Consider the following 20445-nt stretch of genomic DNA (forward strand, 5'->3'; position numbering starts at 1 on the left):
GAGCGATCATCTGTTAACTTGAAGCAAAAAGCGTTTTGTTATAATAAATTCAGTAGTTTTCACGAAAATTTCGTAATGTCTGCCTTCAATAATCTAATTAAACAACATGAAGTCATGTTCATTTAATTCAAACACAAATCTGTTGGGTTTCGAAAATTTGCCTGATGAAAGAAAATTCCTCAGAAATGTTTGGTTATGTTTGATTCGATTTTTGACAGCTACTGAGATCTCTACTAAAATGTCACCCAAGTATTGCTCATGAGCTTGTGAAATTATTAATGAAAAATTATTCACCAAATCAAAATACACATTTGTTTGTGAACATTTTTGTACAAAACGTTTTATTCTCGTTAGCTGCAGTTCTGCAAGTTTGAATTAGTAGTAAGTAGCAATGTTTTCGAATTTTTGTTGTTTCTATCCTTGAAAATGAAGTCCATTTTCCGTGAAAAATGTTCATGTAGGGTCATGAATTGAAGTTAGAGTTTGATAGTTATTTGAGAGTTCTGGGTTTGTAAAAGTAATGTTTCAATGCACAACAACACATTTTCACTTTAAGACCAAAAAGATCAATGAAATGTGTTGATCTGCAATTTTATCATATTCAATCTGAGATTTTCATCATATTATTTCTATTCAGCTTTTAGACAAAATAAAAAACAATTCGAATGACAGGGTAGATTTTAATTTTGTCTTCAAGAAACATGTCTAGTTTTACTAAAACAAAGCAAATTCATAAAATATTTCAATTAAATTGTGTTATTCTATGTAACATACAAGTACAATTTACTTACATTTTATATACTAATATAAATTTTTTTATCCACAGGCCTTAACCTTATGTTAACAGTGAAATTAACCTTTAGATATGGAAAATACAAATCGACAACTTCTACGTAAACAAAAGAGATATTTTTCCAGCACCCCTGTAGTTTGGAACAACTTTATTATGATTCAATTTGTTGACCTCTGGTTTTAATCAGAAATGTGACGAGAGCAGGAAAACAAATGATAAAAATGTATGTTTCGATAGCACCAACCTAACGTGTAGTGAACATCTGTTGAAAATATTCCTCCAACAATCCAACAAAATGGAATTCCCCTCTAGGCTTCTCATTTATACTTTATGGATGCTGGTTTTTCCTGAACTCTTCACAGGTCAGTGAAAGCTAGTAGGCTAGTGCTTCCCTTAGCTTTTATATTTTGTGGTATTTTAAAGCAGTCTGTGATTTTTTTATTTTTGTTTTGCTAGTCTTCCATGAAGGAGAAGCAGCTCACGCTGTTTAAACGATTCACAGGGTTATATACGGGTCCATATTTTGATCCGACCACCACCACAAATATCACCACCCAGCTAGGAACTCATGCCTATATCCCTTGCAAAATAAAACAACTTGGCAACAAGTCTGTGTCATGGATAAGAAGGAGAGATGCCCATATCCTCACCGTAGATAGGTAAGTTTTTTGTTTAACTCATGCATAAGTGGTTTTTTTGGTGCCCAACTGGCATCAGTAGAATAACCAGAATTACTTATACCAGAAAAACTCCAAGAATATTGTCAGTATCGAAAATTTTGACCAGACCTCGGACATATAATCTTATATTTTGTATTTCCTCACTACTCCATTCCAAAGATTCCGTTGATTGAGATGAAACGAAAAGTAGCAATACAGCAGGTTTTGAAGATCATGAAAATTATGGGAAGGATTATCAAATATGTTAGCAGATTTGAAATCTATAGAGGAAAAATATCACAAAAATATTTGAATGAGTTGGTTAAAACCCAAATAATTTCTTTTTAGAATCTGTACATAGTAATATTGGCTTAAATAATCCCATTACACTATGCATGAAAACTTTAAATATTTTTCCCAAGGAAATAACTGTTGGCCCTAATATCAGTATCTTTAAGAATACAATAGAGTTTTTATTCTAGCATACTCAACGAAGGAAAAGTTTAAATCTTTTAATTTCTCTGTATTAATTACTTTTAGATTTTTATTTTGTTTACATTTGAATTATGAATTTTTGAGTGAATTTTGATAGTATTATTTTAATGAAGAAAAGAGACTTGAAACTTTCTATGTTTTTTGCTACTTTTATTTGTCTAAGGTTACTGCAGTTTCGTCCTATAAGGACATTCACAAATAAAAGTGGTAAAAAACATAGAAAGTTTCAATTATCTTTTCTTCATTATGATTTTCTACCACTTAGTAACTGCTACATCCATCAATTTAGTATTAATTTGTTGTGCTGTATAAAGTATTATTATATTGTTTTTAGCTCGTTTTCCGAGACCAGCATGTTGGTGCTGCTTTGGATTTTTTTTTGATAGTGCTGCTATCTCAATAACTATTCAAAATATTGATTGTAACTATGATTACATTATCTGAATAAAGTTCTTTAACAAAAACAAATACAAAAAATAAAAAAGTGAAACAATAGAAGAATAATGTATTTATTCAAATATGCAAACATAATTACATGCATATTCATATAAATAGCAAATATACTAAAAATCACTAAAAAAAACATTTACAATCAAATTTAATTTTGAAAGTTGATCTAAACATAATGAATACAATGGTTAACTGATGCTATGGTTTTATATACCTACTCTCTAATTTATTTTTTGAAAACTATGACTGATGAACTATTCTTCATTTCATTAGGTAGCTTGTTGAATTCAATAAAGCATTTAAAAAACAAAAGAAATAATTGTTATGTTTTTGAATGAAAATATTGAATCTATTTGTGGTGGAGTAAGAATGGATTTCAAAGTTGAATGTTATATATTTTGAAAATAAGAATTTTTGAATATGAATATCATTGTAAGATATAAAGATGAGTATGAAATTGAAAAAAAAATATGTAAGATTGTGAAGAAATTAAATTATTCTGAAAAATGAAAATGAATTAATAAATAGGTTAAACAAGTGAATTGTCAATTATATGTAAACAGTAATAATAAAAGAAATAATGAATAAAATGAAATAATGAAAATAAATTATGAAAAATGATAAAACATGAAAAGTGAGAAAAAAATTAGAAGACATAAAATAATTGTTTTTAAATCAGTTGTATTTTTTTCTAGTGTACTTTTTGAAAATTTCAATTTTCAATTCATTGACATTTTTTTCTTCCAGGTATACTTTTATAGCTGACGAGAGGTTTCAGGCCTTTTTTGTAGAAGCAACCGATACTTGGACTCTTCAGGTGAAATATGTACAAGCAAGAGATGCTGGACAATATGAATGTCAAGTCAGCACAGAACCAAAGATGAGCCATTTTATAACTCTTAATGTAGTTGGTGAGTGTCTTCTTTTCTTTAAAATGAATCAGATCTGTCATCTATTTTATTCATATTGAATCTTTCCTTTTTCTGCAAAATAATTCGTATTGAATATCTCTAACTCTCACAATAATTGAGTTAACTCATTTTCTGAAGAAATCTATTTTCATATTTTCTTAATGTTGATAACTCGGTATGTGAAACAGGCATTGAGAAGAATGTAATAGTCCCTGCAACATTTTTGACATTGCAAAGATAAGCATTGTCAAAACAATAAAATACTCTTAAGTTTTTATTCAATTTCATATTAGAAGGTCAACCTGAACACTTGATTTCAGTCTTTGAAATGTTCCAATTGGGTATTATTGATAACTAGTAGTGAAAATAACAGAAATAGGAACTCATTTTGTTTTATTTAAGTATACAATATAGTCCTAAATTTAACTATTTAGTTACTGTCGAAATAGTGACTCAGTTTAGTTTTATTAATAGAGTTTTATTTTCACCCTGTTTGAATTAATTATTATTTTGTTTATTATGTTTTGTTGTATGAAAGATGGTTCATGTTTATACACTTCAAGAGTGGATTGAAATAGTGGGTCTGTACTACAAAAATAGAAAATCTGCTAGGGCACATGTTTTATCGATATTCATCTGGGCAAAAATGTAAATAATAAATATATATTGGAATTGCTGAACAAATTCATGGAAACTGTCCATGTTGTCTTGATGAAAAATATGCAGTCTTTAACTATTTTGTTTTGAGCATCTGGAGTGATTCGTATAAACATTTTCAGAATTATTCTTCTACAAAAAATCCACCATTACAAAATGAAAATGATTTATGAATTCAATAAAGATGATTCTGACAGAAGAGTTAAATTTTGTGAGATCCTAAACCTAAATCCAGCTTTGTTATACACTACATGCTTCTCAAATGAATTTACCTTTTATCTCAACGGTCAAAATTTCCCCATTCTGGTGTGATTCAAATCCCAATATGACACACCAAATTCACACTCAATATTCTTAGAAACTGAGTGTTTGGGTTGAAATTATGAGTTTATACACACAACAGCAAAAAAAATTCACTTCACAGTACCTTCTTCAGACAATAGTATATTAGTGTAGTTAAGTGAAAATGACACATTGAAGTGTTTTTTTCTCAAGAAGGTATCATAAGTATCAGCCAATTCCGTCACAGAAATCTGAAATCTTTATCCTCGAAATTCACAGAGACAGTGCAAACAATACCCAAATCAATTATATCGTGTAAAAAATATATTTTTATAATTGTGAAATACTTTTTTTTTTAATTTGGTTTTAAATAAATTTTTAGTTGTGTGTTTTATATCTGTTTACACCCCTTAACTACTTGATTCATGTTCTTAGACCTAGTTTTTTGTTATTTTATTTTATATTTCCAATAACCTTTGTAACCATGATGGCACCATGCATACAATAAAGCATATTATTTTTCTCTTATAATCTTTGTACTGCATGTAAATCTTACTGAGATTTGTGAGATTTACGTTGAAGGAAATGTTAGTAGTATCATAGTAAATATATAAGTTCTGAATCATAAGCACTTTACCTTTCTTACTTGCAGTCCCTAAAATCGAGATTGAAGGTGAATCTGATATCTACGTCAAACGTGGCAGCACTGTTCAACTAAAGTGTGTCATCACTCAGTCCCTAGAAGAACCTGCTTACATCTTCTGGTACCATGATGGTGAACGAGTCCTGAAATATGACCAGAGTGCAATCGACATTCGCATGTCGCGGAAGGGTACCGACACCACCATCAGTACTATCACCATCTTCAGAACCAAACCAGAGGATGCAGGAAATTATACCTGCAATCCTTCGAATTTGGATTCAGCAAGTGTTTATTTGCACGTTCTTAATGGTAAGTTAGGGTATGATGGTAGGTATTTGTTAAAGAAGATTTTTTGGATTGAGTTTCAATACTTGCAACATTTTATAAATGTGATGGTTTTCCTAGTCATTGTTATTGTTATACCTGTTTGTGTTATAAATATTTCAGACTTTCAGGTCATCCAGAAAATACCTCGGCTGAACTTTAGTGGAAATTTCATTAATGCATTAATGATTTTGAAAAATAATAAACTTGTTTTTTATATGTTTGTATCACAGGCACTAAGGATTATGTTTATATACAGTTGTCACTATGGAATTATTTTGCAGTTTTTCAGAAGTTCCAGTCAAAGCATCCAGCTGATTTGTAGAGAAAAAAATAAAATATTTCAAATATAACAAATTATTTTATTTCACGTTATAACTTTTCAACAGATTTTAATTAATCTTTATAATATATCTGTGTATAACGTTATCAAAAACATATTTTATTTCTTCATTATTATCAAAATAATTTTGAAATTCTTGAAAACTGACTTTTATGGATGGCAATTGAGAAGTAATTGTTTCTTTGAATAGTGTTAACTACTTTTTCGGCATCTATAAATACAGAGTGAAAATATTTCATTTCATCAGATCAATCAATTTGATTGAAAAAAATTGTCGTTTTTTGAACCCTCAGAAGGCAAAATACAGAGTTATGCCATCACAGGCTAATTTGTATCGAAAATATTATAGAACTGACTGATACTTGATGAAATAATATCAAATATCAGATACATAATGTTAAGAAGGTAAACAAAAAATACATATATAGCATACATTCACTGTTGATAAAATAGATAAAATATAATCAGATATGAAAATGGTATTTTTGTCATAGTGATTTTACTGCCATCAATTGCATGAAGGTTAAGGGCAAAACAAAATCATTTTAGTTAATATCTAAATTATGATCTCTATCATTTTTTGTGATGCTGAAATAGCTTTGAATCAGATTTGAATTTGTAATTCAGAACTGTACATGAATATTCAATAAATAATTCAGGTTAATGTCGAAGTGATTTGCCATTTCATCAACCGTATCGAATATATATTCCCAGTCGATACTGTCTGAAGTGAATTGTGCTTTAAGTTGAAGAAGTCAAAGTTGATATATTTGATTGGCATATCAATTTTCCACATTATTTAACATTTAACTGAACAGTGATCCAAAATATCTTTCATTTCCAATACACAATACAATAGAATTATAAAATTGATATATGTACTGCTAGTTTCTGTAATTTTTGTAGGTTCTTAATTTTTCTAAACAGACTATATCTGCGAAAAAAAATTAATAACTGTTTGGTATTGCAGTTTTCCTCGTTAGGAATAATAATGAAATAGAATGTGGATTATCTGTAAAATGATGTTTTCAAGATTAACCAAACAATTTGTTGAATATTTTTTTCGGAGATGATGATTCCTTCATCAAGTAATTGGTATTAAATTTTTTTCACATATAATGGTACACCTTTTATATTATCTGAATAATCCTTACATTTCAAAATATCATCTGTTATGTTGAACTTGTTAGGAAGCGACCTGACAGGTTTTCTGACAGACTTAATGTATTAAGTATTCTTGAATAAATTCAGTATATATATATATATATATATATATATATATATATATATATATATATATATATATATATATATACTGCCCTGAAGAAGCTTCCCATTAGAAGCGGAAGCTTGGCAAAGTAAAGCAGAGTTTTTGACTGAGAGACCCCGTTATTCCAAACCTATCAAATCTTGTCACTAAGAATTTCAACATTTAAGTGAAAAAAATTTATAAATTGGGAAGCATAGATGTACTTGCTACATTAATAACAATATCATTCTAGGATATCAAAATATAACTGTTGGAAGTTTCATAAACAAATGAAAAAGTGCTAGACAAACAAATATTATCATTACCACAAGTCCTCAAAATTTTATTGATAAATTTTAATTTTTTTTTAACTTTGTTATTTAAGAATACCATCAGAGCAACCAGCATGAAACCATGAGTCTGTAGTACGAGTGATTTCATCTATTGATGGTGTTTGAGATTGGTATTGCTCAAAAAATTGAAAAAATTAACATTCAGCTGGGAAAATTTTTAGTTTCAGTGGCAATTCATTTTTCATTTCGGTTTTTTGTATCCATTGTATTGATGAATTTTATTTGCTTATTTATTTGAGTTGTCTCAGAGAGTCGTGTATGTTTCAAGAATAATTACATCTAGATGGTAATTTCATGGCTGTTAGTTTTGCTTGCTTTTGGGAAGAAGTGTTTTATCGCTGAAGACCTTGTTTTGGTGGCCTAGCCTTCAATTTTTTCATCATTTTATCGGTTTGAAGGAAATAATCGTATTAAAGAACAAAAATATAGAAGTTGATAAGATTCAAAAGTGTGCAGCTGTTGGTTCAGGCCACAAAGTCAAAAACATCTTGCTCATCATTATTATTATTTTTTTTTCTTGTTTTTTTTATACATATATTTTGCCTCTAAGAAACCACTATTCCTTGCTCTATCTCTTTTACATATTCAAGAAAAACTGTTGTATAGCCTAACAAAGACATTTCATTAGTTCAGACTTCCATTGTCTAATATGATATAAATTGATTTGAAATCCCTGAAAGAATCTGTAAAAATTAATTTTCTTTTTAAAAAGGTTAGCTGAAAAATAACAATAATAAGCAAAAAAACTGAAATAACAATTAAATAAAATACAAGCAAAAACCAAAAAAACACCCGAAGTCATATGTGGATACTAACAATTAAAACGTCGTGAAGTAACTTGGTTTAGAATTTTTTAATTTTATTTCTTGTTAATAATTTTTAATTTTCATCTCGTGTTGATAATTTTTTTGTTTCTGCTTGTATTTTATTTCATTGTAATTTCAGTTTTTTTGCTTAATATAATTGTTATTTTTCAGCTAATCTTTTTTAATTATGATGCACTGTTTGGAACCTTTGGTGTAGTAATGAATATTACTGGAGTTTCTTCCCAACACCAAATCGTTATTTTTAACACCTCGACACGTGTTTCGATCACCAATTGATTATCTTCAGAGAGGAAGTTTTAATCTTCCTCTTTGAAGATGATCACTTGGTGATCGAAACACGTGTCGAGGTGTTAAAAATAACGATTTGGTGTTAGGAAGAAACTCCAGTAATATTTAATCTTTTTCAATTTTATCTATATATTTTTCCAGGGATTTCAAATCAATTTATATCATATCAGACAATGGAAATCCGAACTAATGAAATACACCATGAAACATTGTCAACCACCTTCGTAATAAAGACATGTTGCGTCAATATCTTCTTCAGGCGTATAGACACGTGTTGCAGTTTTGTAAACTGTGTAGTGAAAATCTCACCGTGTTTCTTGGATACGTTATGGATTTTCATCCAGTACCAGCCGATTCCATCACATTTCTCTTCTACCTGTTTCTCTAATTGGAAATTAGTTTAACTCGAATATTCAAGAATGAAAACTCGGAATTTACCAAAAGTATTGTTAAATGCAATCTCAGAATATTGTTACATTATTCTGACTGTGAATTTGGTATTCAACAAAATTCTGACATTGAACTGGAATTTTCGTATCAATTCGTAAAATGCGAACAGCCACTATTTGAATTTCGCGCTATATCTCTTAGGTTCGGCTGCCAAACACTGGAGGCGCTGAGAAAAGTGGTTCTGTCGTCAACATTGCCGTTACCGTTCTATGTGTGGCTGTTGTGTGCTTCAATCAGTCGCTATCACCTGAAGAATATTGAATTATAAACCCCTTGCGTCTTAATCAGTGTTGTTATTAGTAAATTATACTCAACATGTGAATTAAAATGTCGAAGTACTTTGGTTTTTTCATCGGTAAACTAAATGAGCAACTGTACTTTTTCTGTTAAAAAAAAAATATTAATTAAAATTTCATTAGTTCGGATTTCCATTGTCTGATATGATATAAATTGATTTGAAATCCCTGAAAAAATCTATAGATAAAATTGAAGAAGATTAAAACTTCCTCTTTGAAGATAATCACTTGGTGATCGAAACACGTGTCGAGGTGTTAAAAATAACGATTTGGTGTTGGGAAGAAACTCCAGTAATATTAATTACTACACCAAAGGTTCCAAACAGTGCATCATAATTAAAAAAGATTAGCTGAAAAATAACAATTATATTAAGCAAAAAACTGAAATTACAATGAAATAAAATACAAGCAGAAACAAAAAAAAAATATCAACACGAGATGAAAATTAAAAAATTATTAACAAGAAATAAAATTAAAAAATTCTAAACCAAGTTACTTCACGACGTTTTAATTATTAGTATCCACATACGACTTCGGGTGTTTTTTTTGTTTTTGCTTGTATTTTATTTAATTGTTATTTCAGTTTTTTTCTTATTATTGTTATTTTTCAGCTAACCTTTTTAATTTTTACAGATTCTTTCAGGGATTTCAAATCAATTTATATCATATTAGACAATGGAAGTCTGAACTAATGAAATGTCTTTGTTAGGCTATACAACAGTTTTTCTTGAATATGTAAAGAGATAGAGCAAGGAATAGTGGTTTCTTAGAGGCAAAATATATGTATAAAAAAAAAACAAGAAGAAAAATAATAATAATGATGAGCAAGATGTTTTTGACTTTGTGGCCTGAACCAACAGCTGCACACTTTTGAATCTTATCAACTTCTATATTTTTGTTTTTTAATACGATTATTTCCTTCAAACCGATAAAATGATGAAAAAATTGAAGGCTAGGCCACCAAAACAAGGTCTTCAGCGATAAAACACTTCTTCCCAAAAGCAAGCAAAACTAACAGCCATGAAATTACCATCTAGATGTAATTATTCTTGGAACATACACGACTCTCTGAGACAACTCAAATAAATAAGCAAATAAAATTCATCAATACAATGGATACAAAAAACCGAAATGAAAAATGAATTGCCACTGAAACTAAAAATTTTCCCAGTTGAATGTTAATTTTTTCAATTTTTTGAGCAATACCAATCTCAAACACCATCAATAGATGAAATCACTCGTACTACAGACTCATGGTTTCATGCTGGTTGCTCTGATGGTATTCTTAAATAACAAAGTTAAAAAAAAATTAAAATTTATCAATAAAATTTTGAGGACTTGTGGTAATGATAATATTTGTTTGTCTATTTTGAAAGAAATAATTCAAGGATAACGAATAATATATAATCTGACGATTTCCGCAAGCCGAAATAACAAACATTCGTCGATAAAGTTTAATGCGTGCAGCTGTGTGATATCTATATCACAGTATTTATACAGAAATACTGTGTATATTTTCCTCTTCGAGTTTCTATTCATTTATTCTCTATTCACTTTTTCTCTATCTATTACTCTCTCACTCCGTCTCCACTCTGAATTCTGTTGCCATGACGCCATCACAGCTGATCACAGAGACTAGTTCGTGATGAAGATGATGATTAATTAATCAATTAATTGATGGATGTAACCGTTACTACGTGGTAGGAAATCATAATGAAGAAAAGAGAAATTAAACTTTCTATGTTTTTTACCACTTTTATTTGTAACTGACGTTACTGCAGTTTCGTCCTATAAGGACATTTTCAAATTTATATATTGTATAAGTTTGAAAATGTCCTTATATATTGTAACGTTAGTTACAAATAAAAGTGTTGAAAAACATAGAAAATTTCATTTCTCTTTTCTTCATTAATTAAAAAAAAAAATTATTTTTTTTGAGCATTTAAAAAAAATATTTTCTTATAAATACAAGTATTCTACTTAAAAAAACATACACTTATTTATTTGCATGCTATTCCCTGAGCTTTTCAATTAAGTTCAATGAATTAAAAAATATCAAAAAAAAATGTTTTTGTCAGATTAAACGAATCCCTCTAGATAATCGTCAGATTATGAGACAACACGTCTGAAACATATCATCATCTCAATGACGCTCGAGTAAATCCCCATTTTGCATCGTGGGCCCCCCTGCTATTTGCAGTTGAGGCAACCACAACATAACCGCACTTGCAGTTGAGGCAACTGACAACAAAAATTGAATGCTGTGAGACCAATATGAGAAAAAGTACACGACGGTGTACGCGGTTGGGTACGACTGCAAGTTTGTGGATAGTGTACGGCGGATGCCGCGATGACATCTCGGCGTTCGTTTTGACTTTTGTGAACGTCCGTGTACGTGTAGTACATACAGTATTTCTTATGGGCGGCTTGAGTTCGCTGGAACGCGACTGCAATTGTGTGGTCGATCCGACCGCAAAATGTGGCTCGCGTACGGGCGCTCTAAGTATAAATGAAAAAAAAATGTTATGAATGTAATAATTCTTTAAGAATACAATATCCGCCCGAAATAAAAAGTAAGGAGGAAGTAGTTCAAAAATGCGCGAGTATGACCGGTGTCAATAGATCGACAATTTTTAGAATTCTCAAGGAAAACAACAACTTTTTCGAGCCGAAAGTATCCACTGGTAGAAAGTGTTTGGTTATCGATGAAGAAGTGAAGAATTCTATTAGGAGAACAGGACACTCTTTTTACATAAAAAACGAAATACCTACATTAAATAATAAAGTTTTGTCAGTTATTCGTAAAGATAGTTTTTTTCCTGATATAAAAAGAACTCGATTATGGAAGATATTATATGAGCTGAATTTCACTTTTGGAAAGCAAGATAAAAATAGCATGTTAATAGAAACATCAGAGATTGTAGAAAGGAGAAGAAACTATTTAAGAGAAATAAAGACAGCCAGAGCACTAGGTAAATTTATTTTTCATTTGGATGAAACATGGGTCAATGAGGGTCATACCGTCTCGAAGGTATGGCAAGATCTGAACATCAGAAGTGGAAGACTAGCCTTTATGGAAGGTTGGTCCACTGGTTTGAAAATTCCAGTTGGAAAAGGTCGTCGTCTTATCATCACTCACATAGGCAGCAGTGAAGGATTCGTGAAAGATGGATTGATGGTGTTTGAATCGAAGAAAAATGGGGATTATCATCAAGAAATGGATGCCATAGTATTCGAAGAATGGTTTAAAAACATACTTGTAAAACTTCCGCAGGGATCCGTAATAGTAATGGATAACGCAAGTTACCACAGTAGACGAGTCGAGAAGCTACTGACGTCGTGTTGGAAGAAAGCAGATATTACTGAGTGGTTACAAATGAAAGCTATTCCTTTTGAATAGACCATGTTAAAAGCGGAGCTTCTCAACTTGGCTAAACGTCATAAGTCAAAATCTGTCAGGTATGTCACCAATAAGATGGCGAAGACTAAAGGAATGTCGGTTCTTCGGTTGCCGCCTTATCACTGTGAATTGAATCCAATAGAGTTGGTTTAGGCTCAAGTTGAAGGATTCATCGCAAGGAATAATAAGACCTTCAAAAGCTGTGTGAAGTAAAGAAATACCTATACAGTGCTCTGGAAACAGTCGACCGAATGCTTGGAAAAAATGTATCCCCAAAACAATCAGAATCGAAGCAGATATGTGGGATCTGGATGATCGCATAGACTCATTATCAGAAAAAATTATTCCAGTTGTCATCAATCCTAATGAAACTGATTCATCCAGTGAAAAATCACTCAACGATTCCCTATAGACTTTTTTCAGATTAAAATTATCGCAATGTCTTATTCGAAGTAAGTATTCCCATTAAATCTATAAAATTGTTTCTGAATCAACTATAAAATCCAATAAGAAATATGAATCTTCATTTCCAAACTAACAAGAATATATAAAGTGTATCTCTCAGTGCAGCCACACTTTTCTACTTCCTGAAAATGTCAAAGTCGAAACGTTGAACAACGCAAAATTTTGAACGCGGTTCAACTCGAAATCAGATGTTCAAATTTCTAACCGCGAAAATCTATTCTATTTGTATATTTACCTGGTGATGTTTCGAATATTTTATCCATCTTCATTATCATATCGACGATCAATTTGATATTATCAGTGCCAATGATAATAATAATAATTTCAAATTTATTTACATGAAAAGACGAATCATAACTACAAATTATAATGTTTTGATTTAAATAGGTTGGGTAAAGAAAATGGAAAGAGTCTTTAAAACGTCGCCGGATGATACATATTTCTTTTAATATGCAAAATTTTTTAAATTGAAGTTAATGACAAATTTAATTTTTTTCCAAAAAGCTAATTTATCAAATGCAGTAACTTTTTGCCCTTTCTACATTTGTATTTGTAAATTTAATATTCTGATTATTTTATAGATCTGTAGAAGGTAACAATTCTAAATAATGAAAAACTATTTCAAATATAAATTGTCCTTCCCAAAATAAAATATTTAAACAAAATTAGTTTTCACCATATTTTAATTATCTTCTCATCATACAGAATATATCAATGGAAAATTTATATTAATACCCCCAGTCCGACGCCTATTAATATTATCTTAAAGGTAATATTTTATTATTATTTATTATTATTATTATTATTATATCAGAAAAAACATCGAGCAGTTCTCTTGGCGGTATTTTCGCATTCTTTGTCGGTGTTTTCGCGTTCTTTGTCGCATATCACTACCTTAAAGGCTCGTTAGCGGCGTCCTCAAGGGATATAGAGGGTAGACATATCTCAATGATTATGTGGGTGAATTGCAGTACTATTTGCTTTAGACGAATATGTTGCTTTCTTTGATGTAGCGACATGTTTGCATTCTTTTACTCTCTCTCTTTTACTCTCAGACAATACTGAACGAACTATAGGTACCTATTTGGTTCTAGTATAAAGATAGTATAAGATTATTATCTTTATACTATGGTTTTATTGAGAATATAATTTTCCACGCGCTTCCTTCCTTATCGATATAAAATGAGTGCCTCGGTGCGACATGTGTCTGTTGAATTGAGTAATCGAAGCCATACGGTCGGAGAAAGATTCTAGTTTTACTGCAAAGTAGTGATTGTGAAGATATCCATAATTTTGTGTCGAGTTTCATAATTGTTACGATTTTAGCATTATGATAGTGATTGCAGCCTTTTTCAGTCTGAATGGGAAATTGCATATTTTTTCATAGAAGGGAAAGGTAAACCACCGTGTTTGATTTGCAATCAAACGGTTGCTCTTTGTAAGGAGTTTTACTTGAAGAGGTACTATGATTCGAAAATCATAAATCAAAATTCGATTGTCACACTGAAATAATAAAAATTGACACATTGTCTTCTTTTAAATCCAAACCTGAAGGTCAACAATCGATGTTTACTAAAGCTAATACTGAGAGCGAAGATGCCTGACATCAATGATCTTGGCAAAACAAGAGAAGTCAGGTAAATAGATCCTCGAGCACAAATAGTTATCCTTTGATATGATTTATAACAATTGTATATTACATACTATATAATTTAATAAATGAAATATTATAATAATTCACTACATTATTTTTATTTGAATGTGGCCCGCCTATGCATACTGCAAAATTGAGTTTGGCACCTCTGCTCTAAATTCCTATTTATGAGGTCATCCAAATGAAGGCTCTTGTTTATAAAACTCCTGTACTAGATGTGAATGACAAGGAATCTAATAATTGTAAGGAATACTCCAGGTATTTTTGAACGTGTCAGACAAAGAGATTGTAGTCGTGTATTTTAATAGAAGGTGGACATTTTCCTCATTTACTGGAAGGTCGAAATTGTTTATTAGTGACTTTTGGTTTTTATTTTATGTTGCCCATGGATAGTTTTTAGAAGTGCTTTTTTTGTCGAAAAACAAGCTTGATATGAAGAAAACACAAGCGACAACAAAGTCGTATTTTTAGTTGCCTACTCTTAAAAAATGATAAACTACAAAAAACTCAGTGGCGTTCTTTTTTTCTAAATATTGTTGGTTGTAGTGCCCATTGAGACGCCACTGGACCTAATAATTTTAATCTAATTTGGGCTGCAAATATGTCAGACAAAACAAAGTATGAAAATAAACAAAAGTTTAAAAATAAAATTGAATCAGAAGCTGATCTCAAAACCTGTCATCACGTATTCTGCCTAATGAGGATTAGGCAGTGTTTGTTTCTATCGAACTACTAGCACTGCTAGTGAGTGATTTTTCGTACTTCAGGAAAAAGGTTCATTCGGCGGGTAGGTAAATGTTGGAATAGGCAGTGTTCCATTTTTTGTTGCTCACTGTATTTTGAGATTTGTTGAATCAAATCATACAACATTGAATTTTTCAAATGAATACCTCATTTTTTCAATTTTTAACCAACTTAATCAGTTATGCCTATGGAACAGATAGGTATTCATAAATGATTTTATTACTTCACTACTTAAGGGAATAGACTATACCTATGTAACGAAAAAGTTTTCTGGAACATTGGTCAATACTTCAAGGAATATCCGACGTATTAATGCGTGGTGTGGATTTGCAAGAACTGTATGCTTGCTAAATGGAATTATGGAGGGCAATTCCATACGATTTGTTGTTTTCCGGAGTTCCGTCGTCGTAGACACTTCCAAATCATGCGTAAAAAAATATAAAATCTAATGAGATAAAAAAATATGTCCATTTTGTCTCACTTTTAGGCGGTTACTGGTAGAAACACAATGTATTTGGAAATTTTATTAGCTACTTCCTGTACTGCCCTTACTTTAGTGAGTTTCAAACTGTACATTAAAGTAACTACAGGGTTGTGCAAAAGTCAAGTCTGTTTGAAAGGAAAAACTGCCCTCATTACAGGAGCTAATACTGGTAAGTAATTTCTCTAATAATACTGGGTCTCTATTTTACAAAACGAATCAAATTTATTCGCAGTACACGAAATATAGAACGAATAAAGTTAAAAGTGTGAATTTGGTGTTGATCCTACTGTATATAAATACGAAACAGGGACGTTTTGTAGATTGAAATGTAGGATTAATACTTACTTTTCAGCTATAATTACTTATTCAAAAATTCGTTAACCATTTTTAATTTTCAAGGTATAGGTTATGAAACTGCTCTGGATTTTGCCAAAAGAGGCGCTCGAGTTATTTTAGCTTGTAGGGACGAGAAACGAGCTAGACAAGCATGTAACCAAATAATGAAAGAAACCAACAATACTGATGTAGTTTATAAACTGGTAGATTTGGCTTCTTTCAAATCAGTCCGAAAATTTGCTGAAGACGTGAATAATACTGAAGAACGTTTAGATATACTGGTAAATAATGCTGGAGCAGGTCGTTTGGGCAATCAAAGAACAGAAGACGATTTGCCAATCATTCTGCAGATCAACTATTTCTCCCACTTTCTATTAACCAATCTGCTTTTAGGTATGTCAAAATATTGAAATTTTGAAAATTGAAATTTTGAATAACAGGTTCTGTCCATTTATTGTTTTTTTAAAGGATTCATTATAATTTAGTGGAAAATATATTATTTCTTTTAGATCTGTTAAAGAAAAATCCTAGTAGAATTGTCAACGTGTCGGCAATAGGAGCTAAACTTGGAAACATAGATATAAAAACTCTCACAGTATACAAAGGAGATAGTGATCAGTATATAACTTCAAAGCTTTGTCAAATTTTGTTTACCATAGAATTGTCTTCACGGCTGCAAAATACCAATGTAACTTCTTACTCATTACACCCAGGAGTTATCAAGACAGAAATATTCAGAAACCTAGAAGCGTGGAAGAGAAGACTGATTTTATTTCTAATAGAGATATTTTATAAGGTGAATATATGATTTTTTATTTTAATGTCGACTGTTTTAATGTATTCAATATCAACTTTCAGACCGCTCCTGAAGGAGCTCAAACCCAGATATACTGCGCCATAGAGAATGGGTTGGAAAAATACAGTGGACAGCATTTCCATGATTGTAAAGTAGTCAGCAGGTATAAAAGTGCTAGGGATCCAGAACTAGCAAAGGCAGTTTGGGAAGAAAGTGAAAGAATTGTAGGTTTGACAAGGTGAAACAAATAACTGCAATGTATTTTTTTCAATCTTCATTGTTTCCAATGGAATATCTTGATTCTAGTCAGAGAGAACCAAGAATTAGATAATTTAACAGTGTTCAAACATTTTTAAAATAAACCATTTACAATAATTGGGGAACTTATTTTTCTTCCTATCATCTAGGTACTTTAATAAAAATTACTGTAATGAGGAGTCAGACTTGCAATAATTATCATCATCATATGTTGTTATGAACAACCTGTGTTCTACAAAATTATTTGAATAAAAAATAACGATCATCAAAATATTTATTCAGCAAATATTGTTTAAAAATGGTTTTGTAATTAGTATCACAGTGAACATAAAACCAAATTCAGATAATTTTTACAAAACATTTTTCATCATTCAATTTTTAATGACTTACATAAACCTGTTAATATGAGACAAAATTGGTATGAAAGCAGATAAATGATTTTTTGTAATAAACTTTTTAGACAATTTTTTAGTGTTTGCAACCTAGGTACTTGAAAAATAGGTTAATTCAAGTTACAGATGGTTTGATTCAAATATCTTCATTAGTTCAAACTTGCATATGAATCCATTACAACTAATTTTCTCTCTTAGAATTTCGTTTCTTCTTCATCAATCCAAATTTAAATTTATGATCATCCTCTTCAGTTTGATAGTCCCATATTTGCAAATGATTTGGCAAATACAGTAATCCTGCTAGTGTTACAACTGAAATATGAAAACAATGCATTCAACATATTTTTAATGCTTTCAGCTTACCATTGAGAATGCATGGGAATACTACATAAAAATTTAGAGTGGCTGCCGAAAGTAAATGGTTTCGGTGCAGTATAGTATTATTGTTATAATTAAGGAGCATATTCCCATACTGACTACCCTAAAAATCTCAAAAATAATATTTCTAGGACAGATAATTACATTTTAAATATAACTTACGGTTTGTAGTGTATGAACAAGGTACAGTGTATTAAAACTAGTGCCTTCAAGATAGAATACAACCCTAGTATTCTAGATATAGTGAACTCATCTGGAAGAAAATGTTATGAAAGAGAATTTAAGTATTTTCAAGCTGATACCATCTACATAGTTCTCAACATTTGATATTGACTTGCTAAGAAACGATTTTTTTTCTATGTAACTTTTCACTGCCGTTCCGAGATCCATGAATGCTACAAATGCAATCCAACCTCTGAAAGCATACATCATCTTCCTGTCCATCTTGGATTTGTAATATCCTTCCAGTTGGAGGAGACCCTCTTATATTCCAAATGCATATATGATAATGTATTCAATTCAAATGTAGAACTTCCAATTATAAATTTTCTAATATAAGTACTTCAATTTTCAGTTACCAAATATAAAGTAGATATTTTATACTTAAACAAATTACCTACAGTGATTTGAAGCAAAACAAATATAAACTATGTATTTATTTTCTCCTCACATTCTAACCTATTGTAGCTGTGTGGCTGCATACTTTTTATAATTAATGTCTAGTTTTGGTCTTTCCTTAAAGTTTATTGAATAAAATTGAATATATAAGTGATAATATAACCCAGTTTTTATTTTAGGTTTTGGAAATGTCTAAGAATGCGTTACCGGTTACTGGCTGGCACAGTGGCACATACTCAATACTGTAGTCTCCCGCTGCAAATACTTCAATTAGTAATGCATGTTGTTTTTAAGCTGGAATAGACACGATGACAGTAAGTAAAAATCACTGAAATGATGTATTTTTATAATGAAACCCTATTAATGGTTTGCAAATCATGCATTTATTGTATTAATATGTGGGAGATTAATAATATTTTGATGAAATAAAACTACACAATACGGCAAGCCGCCGTGATATCTTGAACGCCAATTAGAGCGAAAATAATACTCGACGCTAGTTTTTTCCGATTTTTTACGACTTGAAATTGTTTATAGTAAGTTTTATTTTGTTGTACAGTTAATTCAAAAGGAAAATAACGTGGACCGTGGAACCAGGATTTACAATGACAAACAGGGGAATATTCTTAGGATCGTCTTGTTGATGCTGGGAGAGTTTCTGGCGTATAACGAAGACTTTTGTTCGGTAGATATTCGGTAGATGTTAAAACTTCCATGTAAGTATAATAATGATCATCCGAAAACAAATAACAAAAATGAGTCCAAAGCCATTGGGAAATACTTTGAGACAATAATTCATCTTTTTCAGGTCTTTCAAATCATTTTATGATGATAGTACAGAACGTAACGCGAAGTTAAAAACGCGAAGAAAATTTGTGCACACTAAAAGGTAACATAACATGGGTGAAATACGAGAGATGAAACCTAACCTCAGAAGTTTGTTTATTATTGAATTTAATCCTTGACCAAGATAATACTGGTTTATGATCTACAAATTTTGGTAAATAATTACGTCAAAGTGTTCTTCACAAAAATTACGCTGGGCAATATTTCCGTTGAATCTCATCTTGCAGTTAAGCCACTTATTTCGTGTTTTTTTTTGTACGGGACGAACACAAATATCTTGTTCGTAGTCTTTATTGATGTATCAGTGCACTAAGGGACTGGTTTGAATTCGTATTCAATAATAGTTATCACGAAATTTATGTATGAGCTTTTGGTGTTTTCATAAGTCTTCTCAAACGTGACTTCACATCACAAGCGACGCCATGACACTTTCAAGTGTTTTGGTGTGAATTTTGAACTTGTAAATTGAAGTGTAATTATTTTATACTACTCTTTTATTCTTTGCGGAAATATAACATACCATGTAATTGTAATACATTATGTCTATTGTTGCTTATTCAAATCAACGAGTAACTGTCGCCGATTAGTCTCTGTAAATGTTAATCATATGAATTACAATTTCCTATTCCTATTAAAAAAAGTGAAGAACATCAAGATAGCAGGGATTCCAAAAATAATCTAAAAAATTCACATTTTCTGTAATAAAATACATTACCTTATCAGACGAATCTGTGTTCATGGACTGTCCAAAATATTCAGCATTAAGTTATAAAATTGATGAACTTTCATTTGAACAGAAATCACTCAATTTTTTTAGACACTGATCACTGAACATAACATTGTACAGGAAGGGGGACAAACTTCAATTACTAAATTTCACTCAAACAATCAAACAGGGTGAGCTGAAGAAAACCGTTTAATTAAAAAGAACACTTCGTCAAAAATTTCTTTGACTCCACATTTGAAATCCGTGAGTACTTTCCTCTATAGTCGGCAACATTGCATCATTACATATAAAAGTGAGGTTATGCTATTTGTCAGCAATGTCACCATG

The 20445-nt window shown here is 30.7% G+C and overlaps 3 protein-coding genes and 1 long non-coding RNA gene across 5 annotated transcripts; 3 read left to right on the plus strand and 1 right to left on the minus strand.

Moving 5' to 3' along the window:
- The first annotated feature begins 200 nt into the window (after positions 1 to 200).
- LOC111518261 (hemicentin-2) lies at positions 201 to 5571 on the plus strand. The gene is given in 6 exon segments (XM_023174656.2): positions 201 to 381; positions 827 to 1155; positions 1250 to 1280; positions 1282 to 1452; positions 3145 to 3308; positions 4900 to 5571. Coding segments are annotated over 5 exon segments (1101 nt in total). The 5' UTR covers positions 201 to 381; positions 827 to 1088; the 3' UTR covers positions 5568 to 5571.
- A 6234-nt stretch (positions 5572 to 11805) lies between these two features.
- LOC141481716 (uncharacterized) lies at positions 11806 to 19924 on the plus strand. 2 transcript variants are annotated; one of them, XR_012465123.1, is made up of 4 exons: positions 11806 to 12872; positions 18725 to 18859; positions 19105 to 19261; positions 19354 to 19924. It is a non-coding gene; the product is annotated as an uncharacterized lncRNA (long non-coding RNA). The 2 variants fall into 2 exon arrangements; XR_012465122.1 differs by having other exon boundaries at positions 19105 to 19924.
- On the plus strand, positions 15701 to 17274 carry LOC111514923 (retinol dehydrogenase 11). Its single transcript, XM_023171165.2, has 4 exons — positions 15701 to 15936; positions 16167 to 16496; positions 16613 to 16899; positions 16962 to 17274. Exons 1-4 carry the CDS (start codon positions 15792 to 15794, stop codon positions 17139 to 17141), a joined length of 942 nt encoding a protein of 313 aa, XP_023026933.2. The 5' UTR covers positions 15701 to 15791; the 3' UTR covers positions 17142 to 17274.
- On the minus strand, positions 17419 to 18702 carry LOC111514927 (uncharacterized). The gene is given in 5 exon segments (XM_023171169.2): positions 17419 to 17861; positions 17913 to 17960; positions 17963 to 18030; positions 18090 to 18180; positions 18230 to 18702. Coding segments are annotated over 5 exon segments (480 nt in total). The 5' UTR covers positions 18372 to 18702; the 3' UTR covers positions 17419 to 17730.
- Positions 19925 to 20445: the final 521 nt, after the last annotated feature.

The sequence above is a fragment of the Leptinotarsa decemlineata genome, unplaced genomic scaffold (genome assembly GCF_025532065.1).
Source record: "Leptinotarsa decemlineata unplaced genomic scaffold, Ldec_3_MD MMD2_tig00000505_RagTag_RagTag, whole genome shotgun sequence".
Classification (NCBI taxonomy): Eukaryota; Metazoa; Arthropoda; class Insecta; order Coleoptera; family Chrysomelidae; genus Leptinotarsa; species Leptinotarsa decemlineata.

Bases quoted from the DNA above. Each gene is read 5' to 3' on its own strand.
- LOC111514923 (XM_023171165.2), top strand. From the start codon at position 15,792: ATGTATTTGGAAATTTTATTAGCTACTTCCTGTACTGCCCTTACTTTA. The intron at 16,497-16,612 runs GTATGTCAAAAT...TATTTCTTTTAG, and splicing joins ATTAACCAATCTGCTTTTAG to ATCTGTTAAAGAAAAATCCT. The intron at 16,900-16,961 runs GTGAATATATGA...ATCAACTTTCAG, and splicing joins TAATAGAGATATTTTATAAG to ACCGCTCCTGAAGGAGCTCA.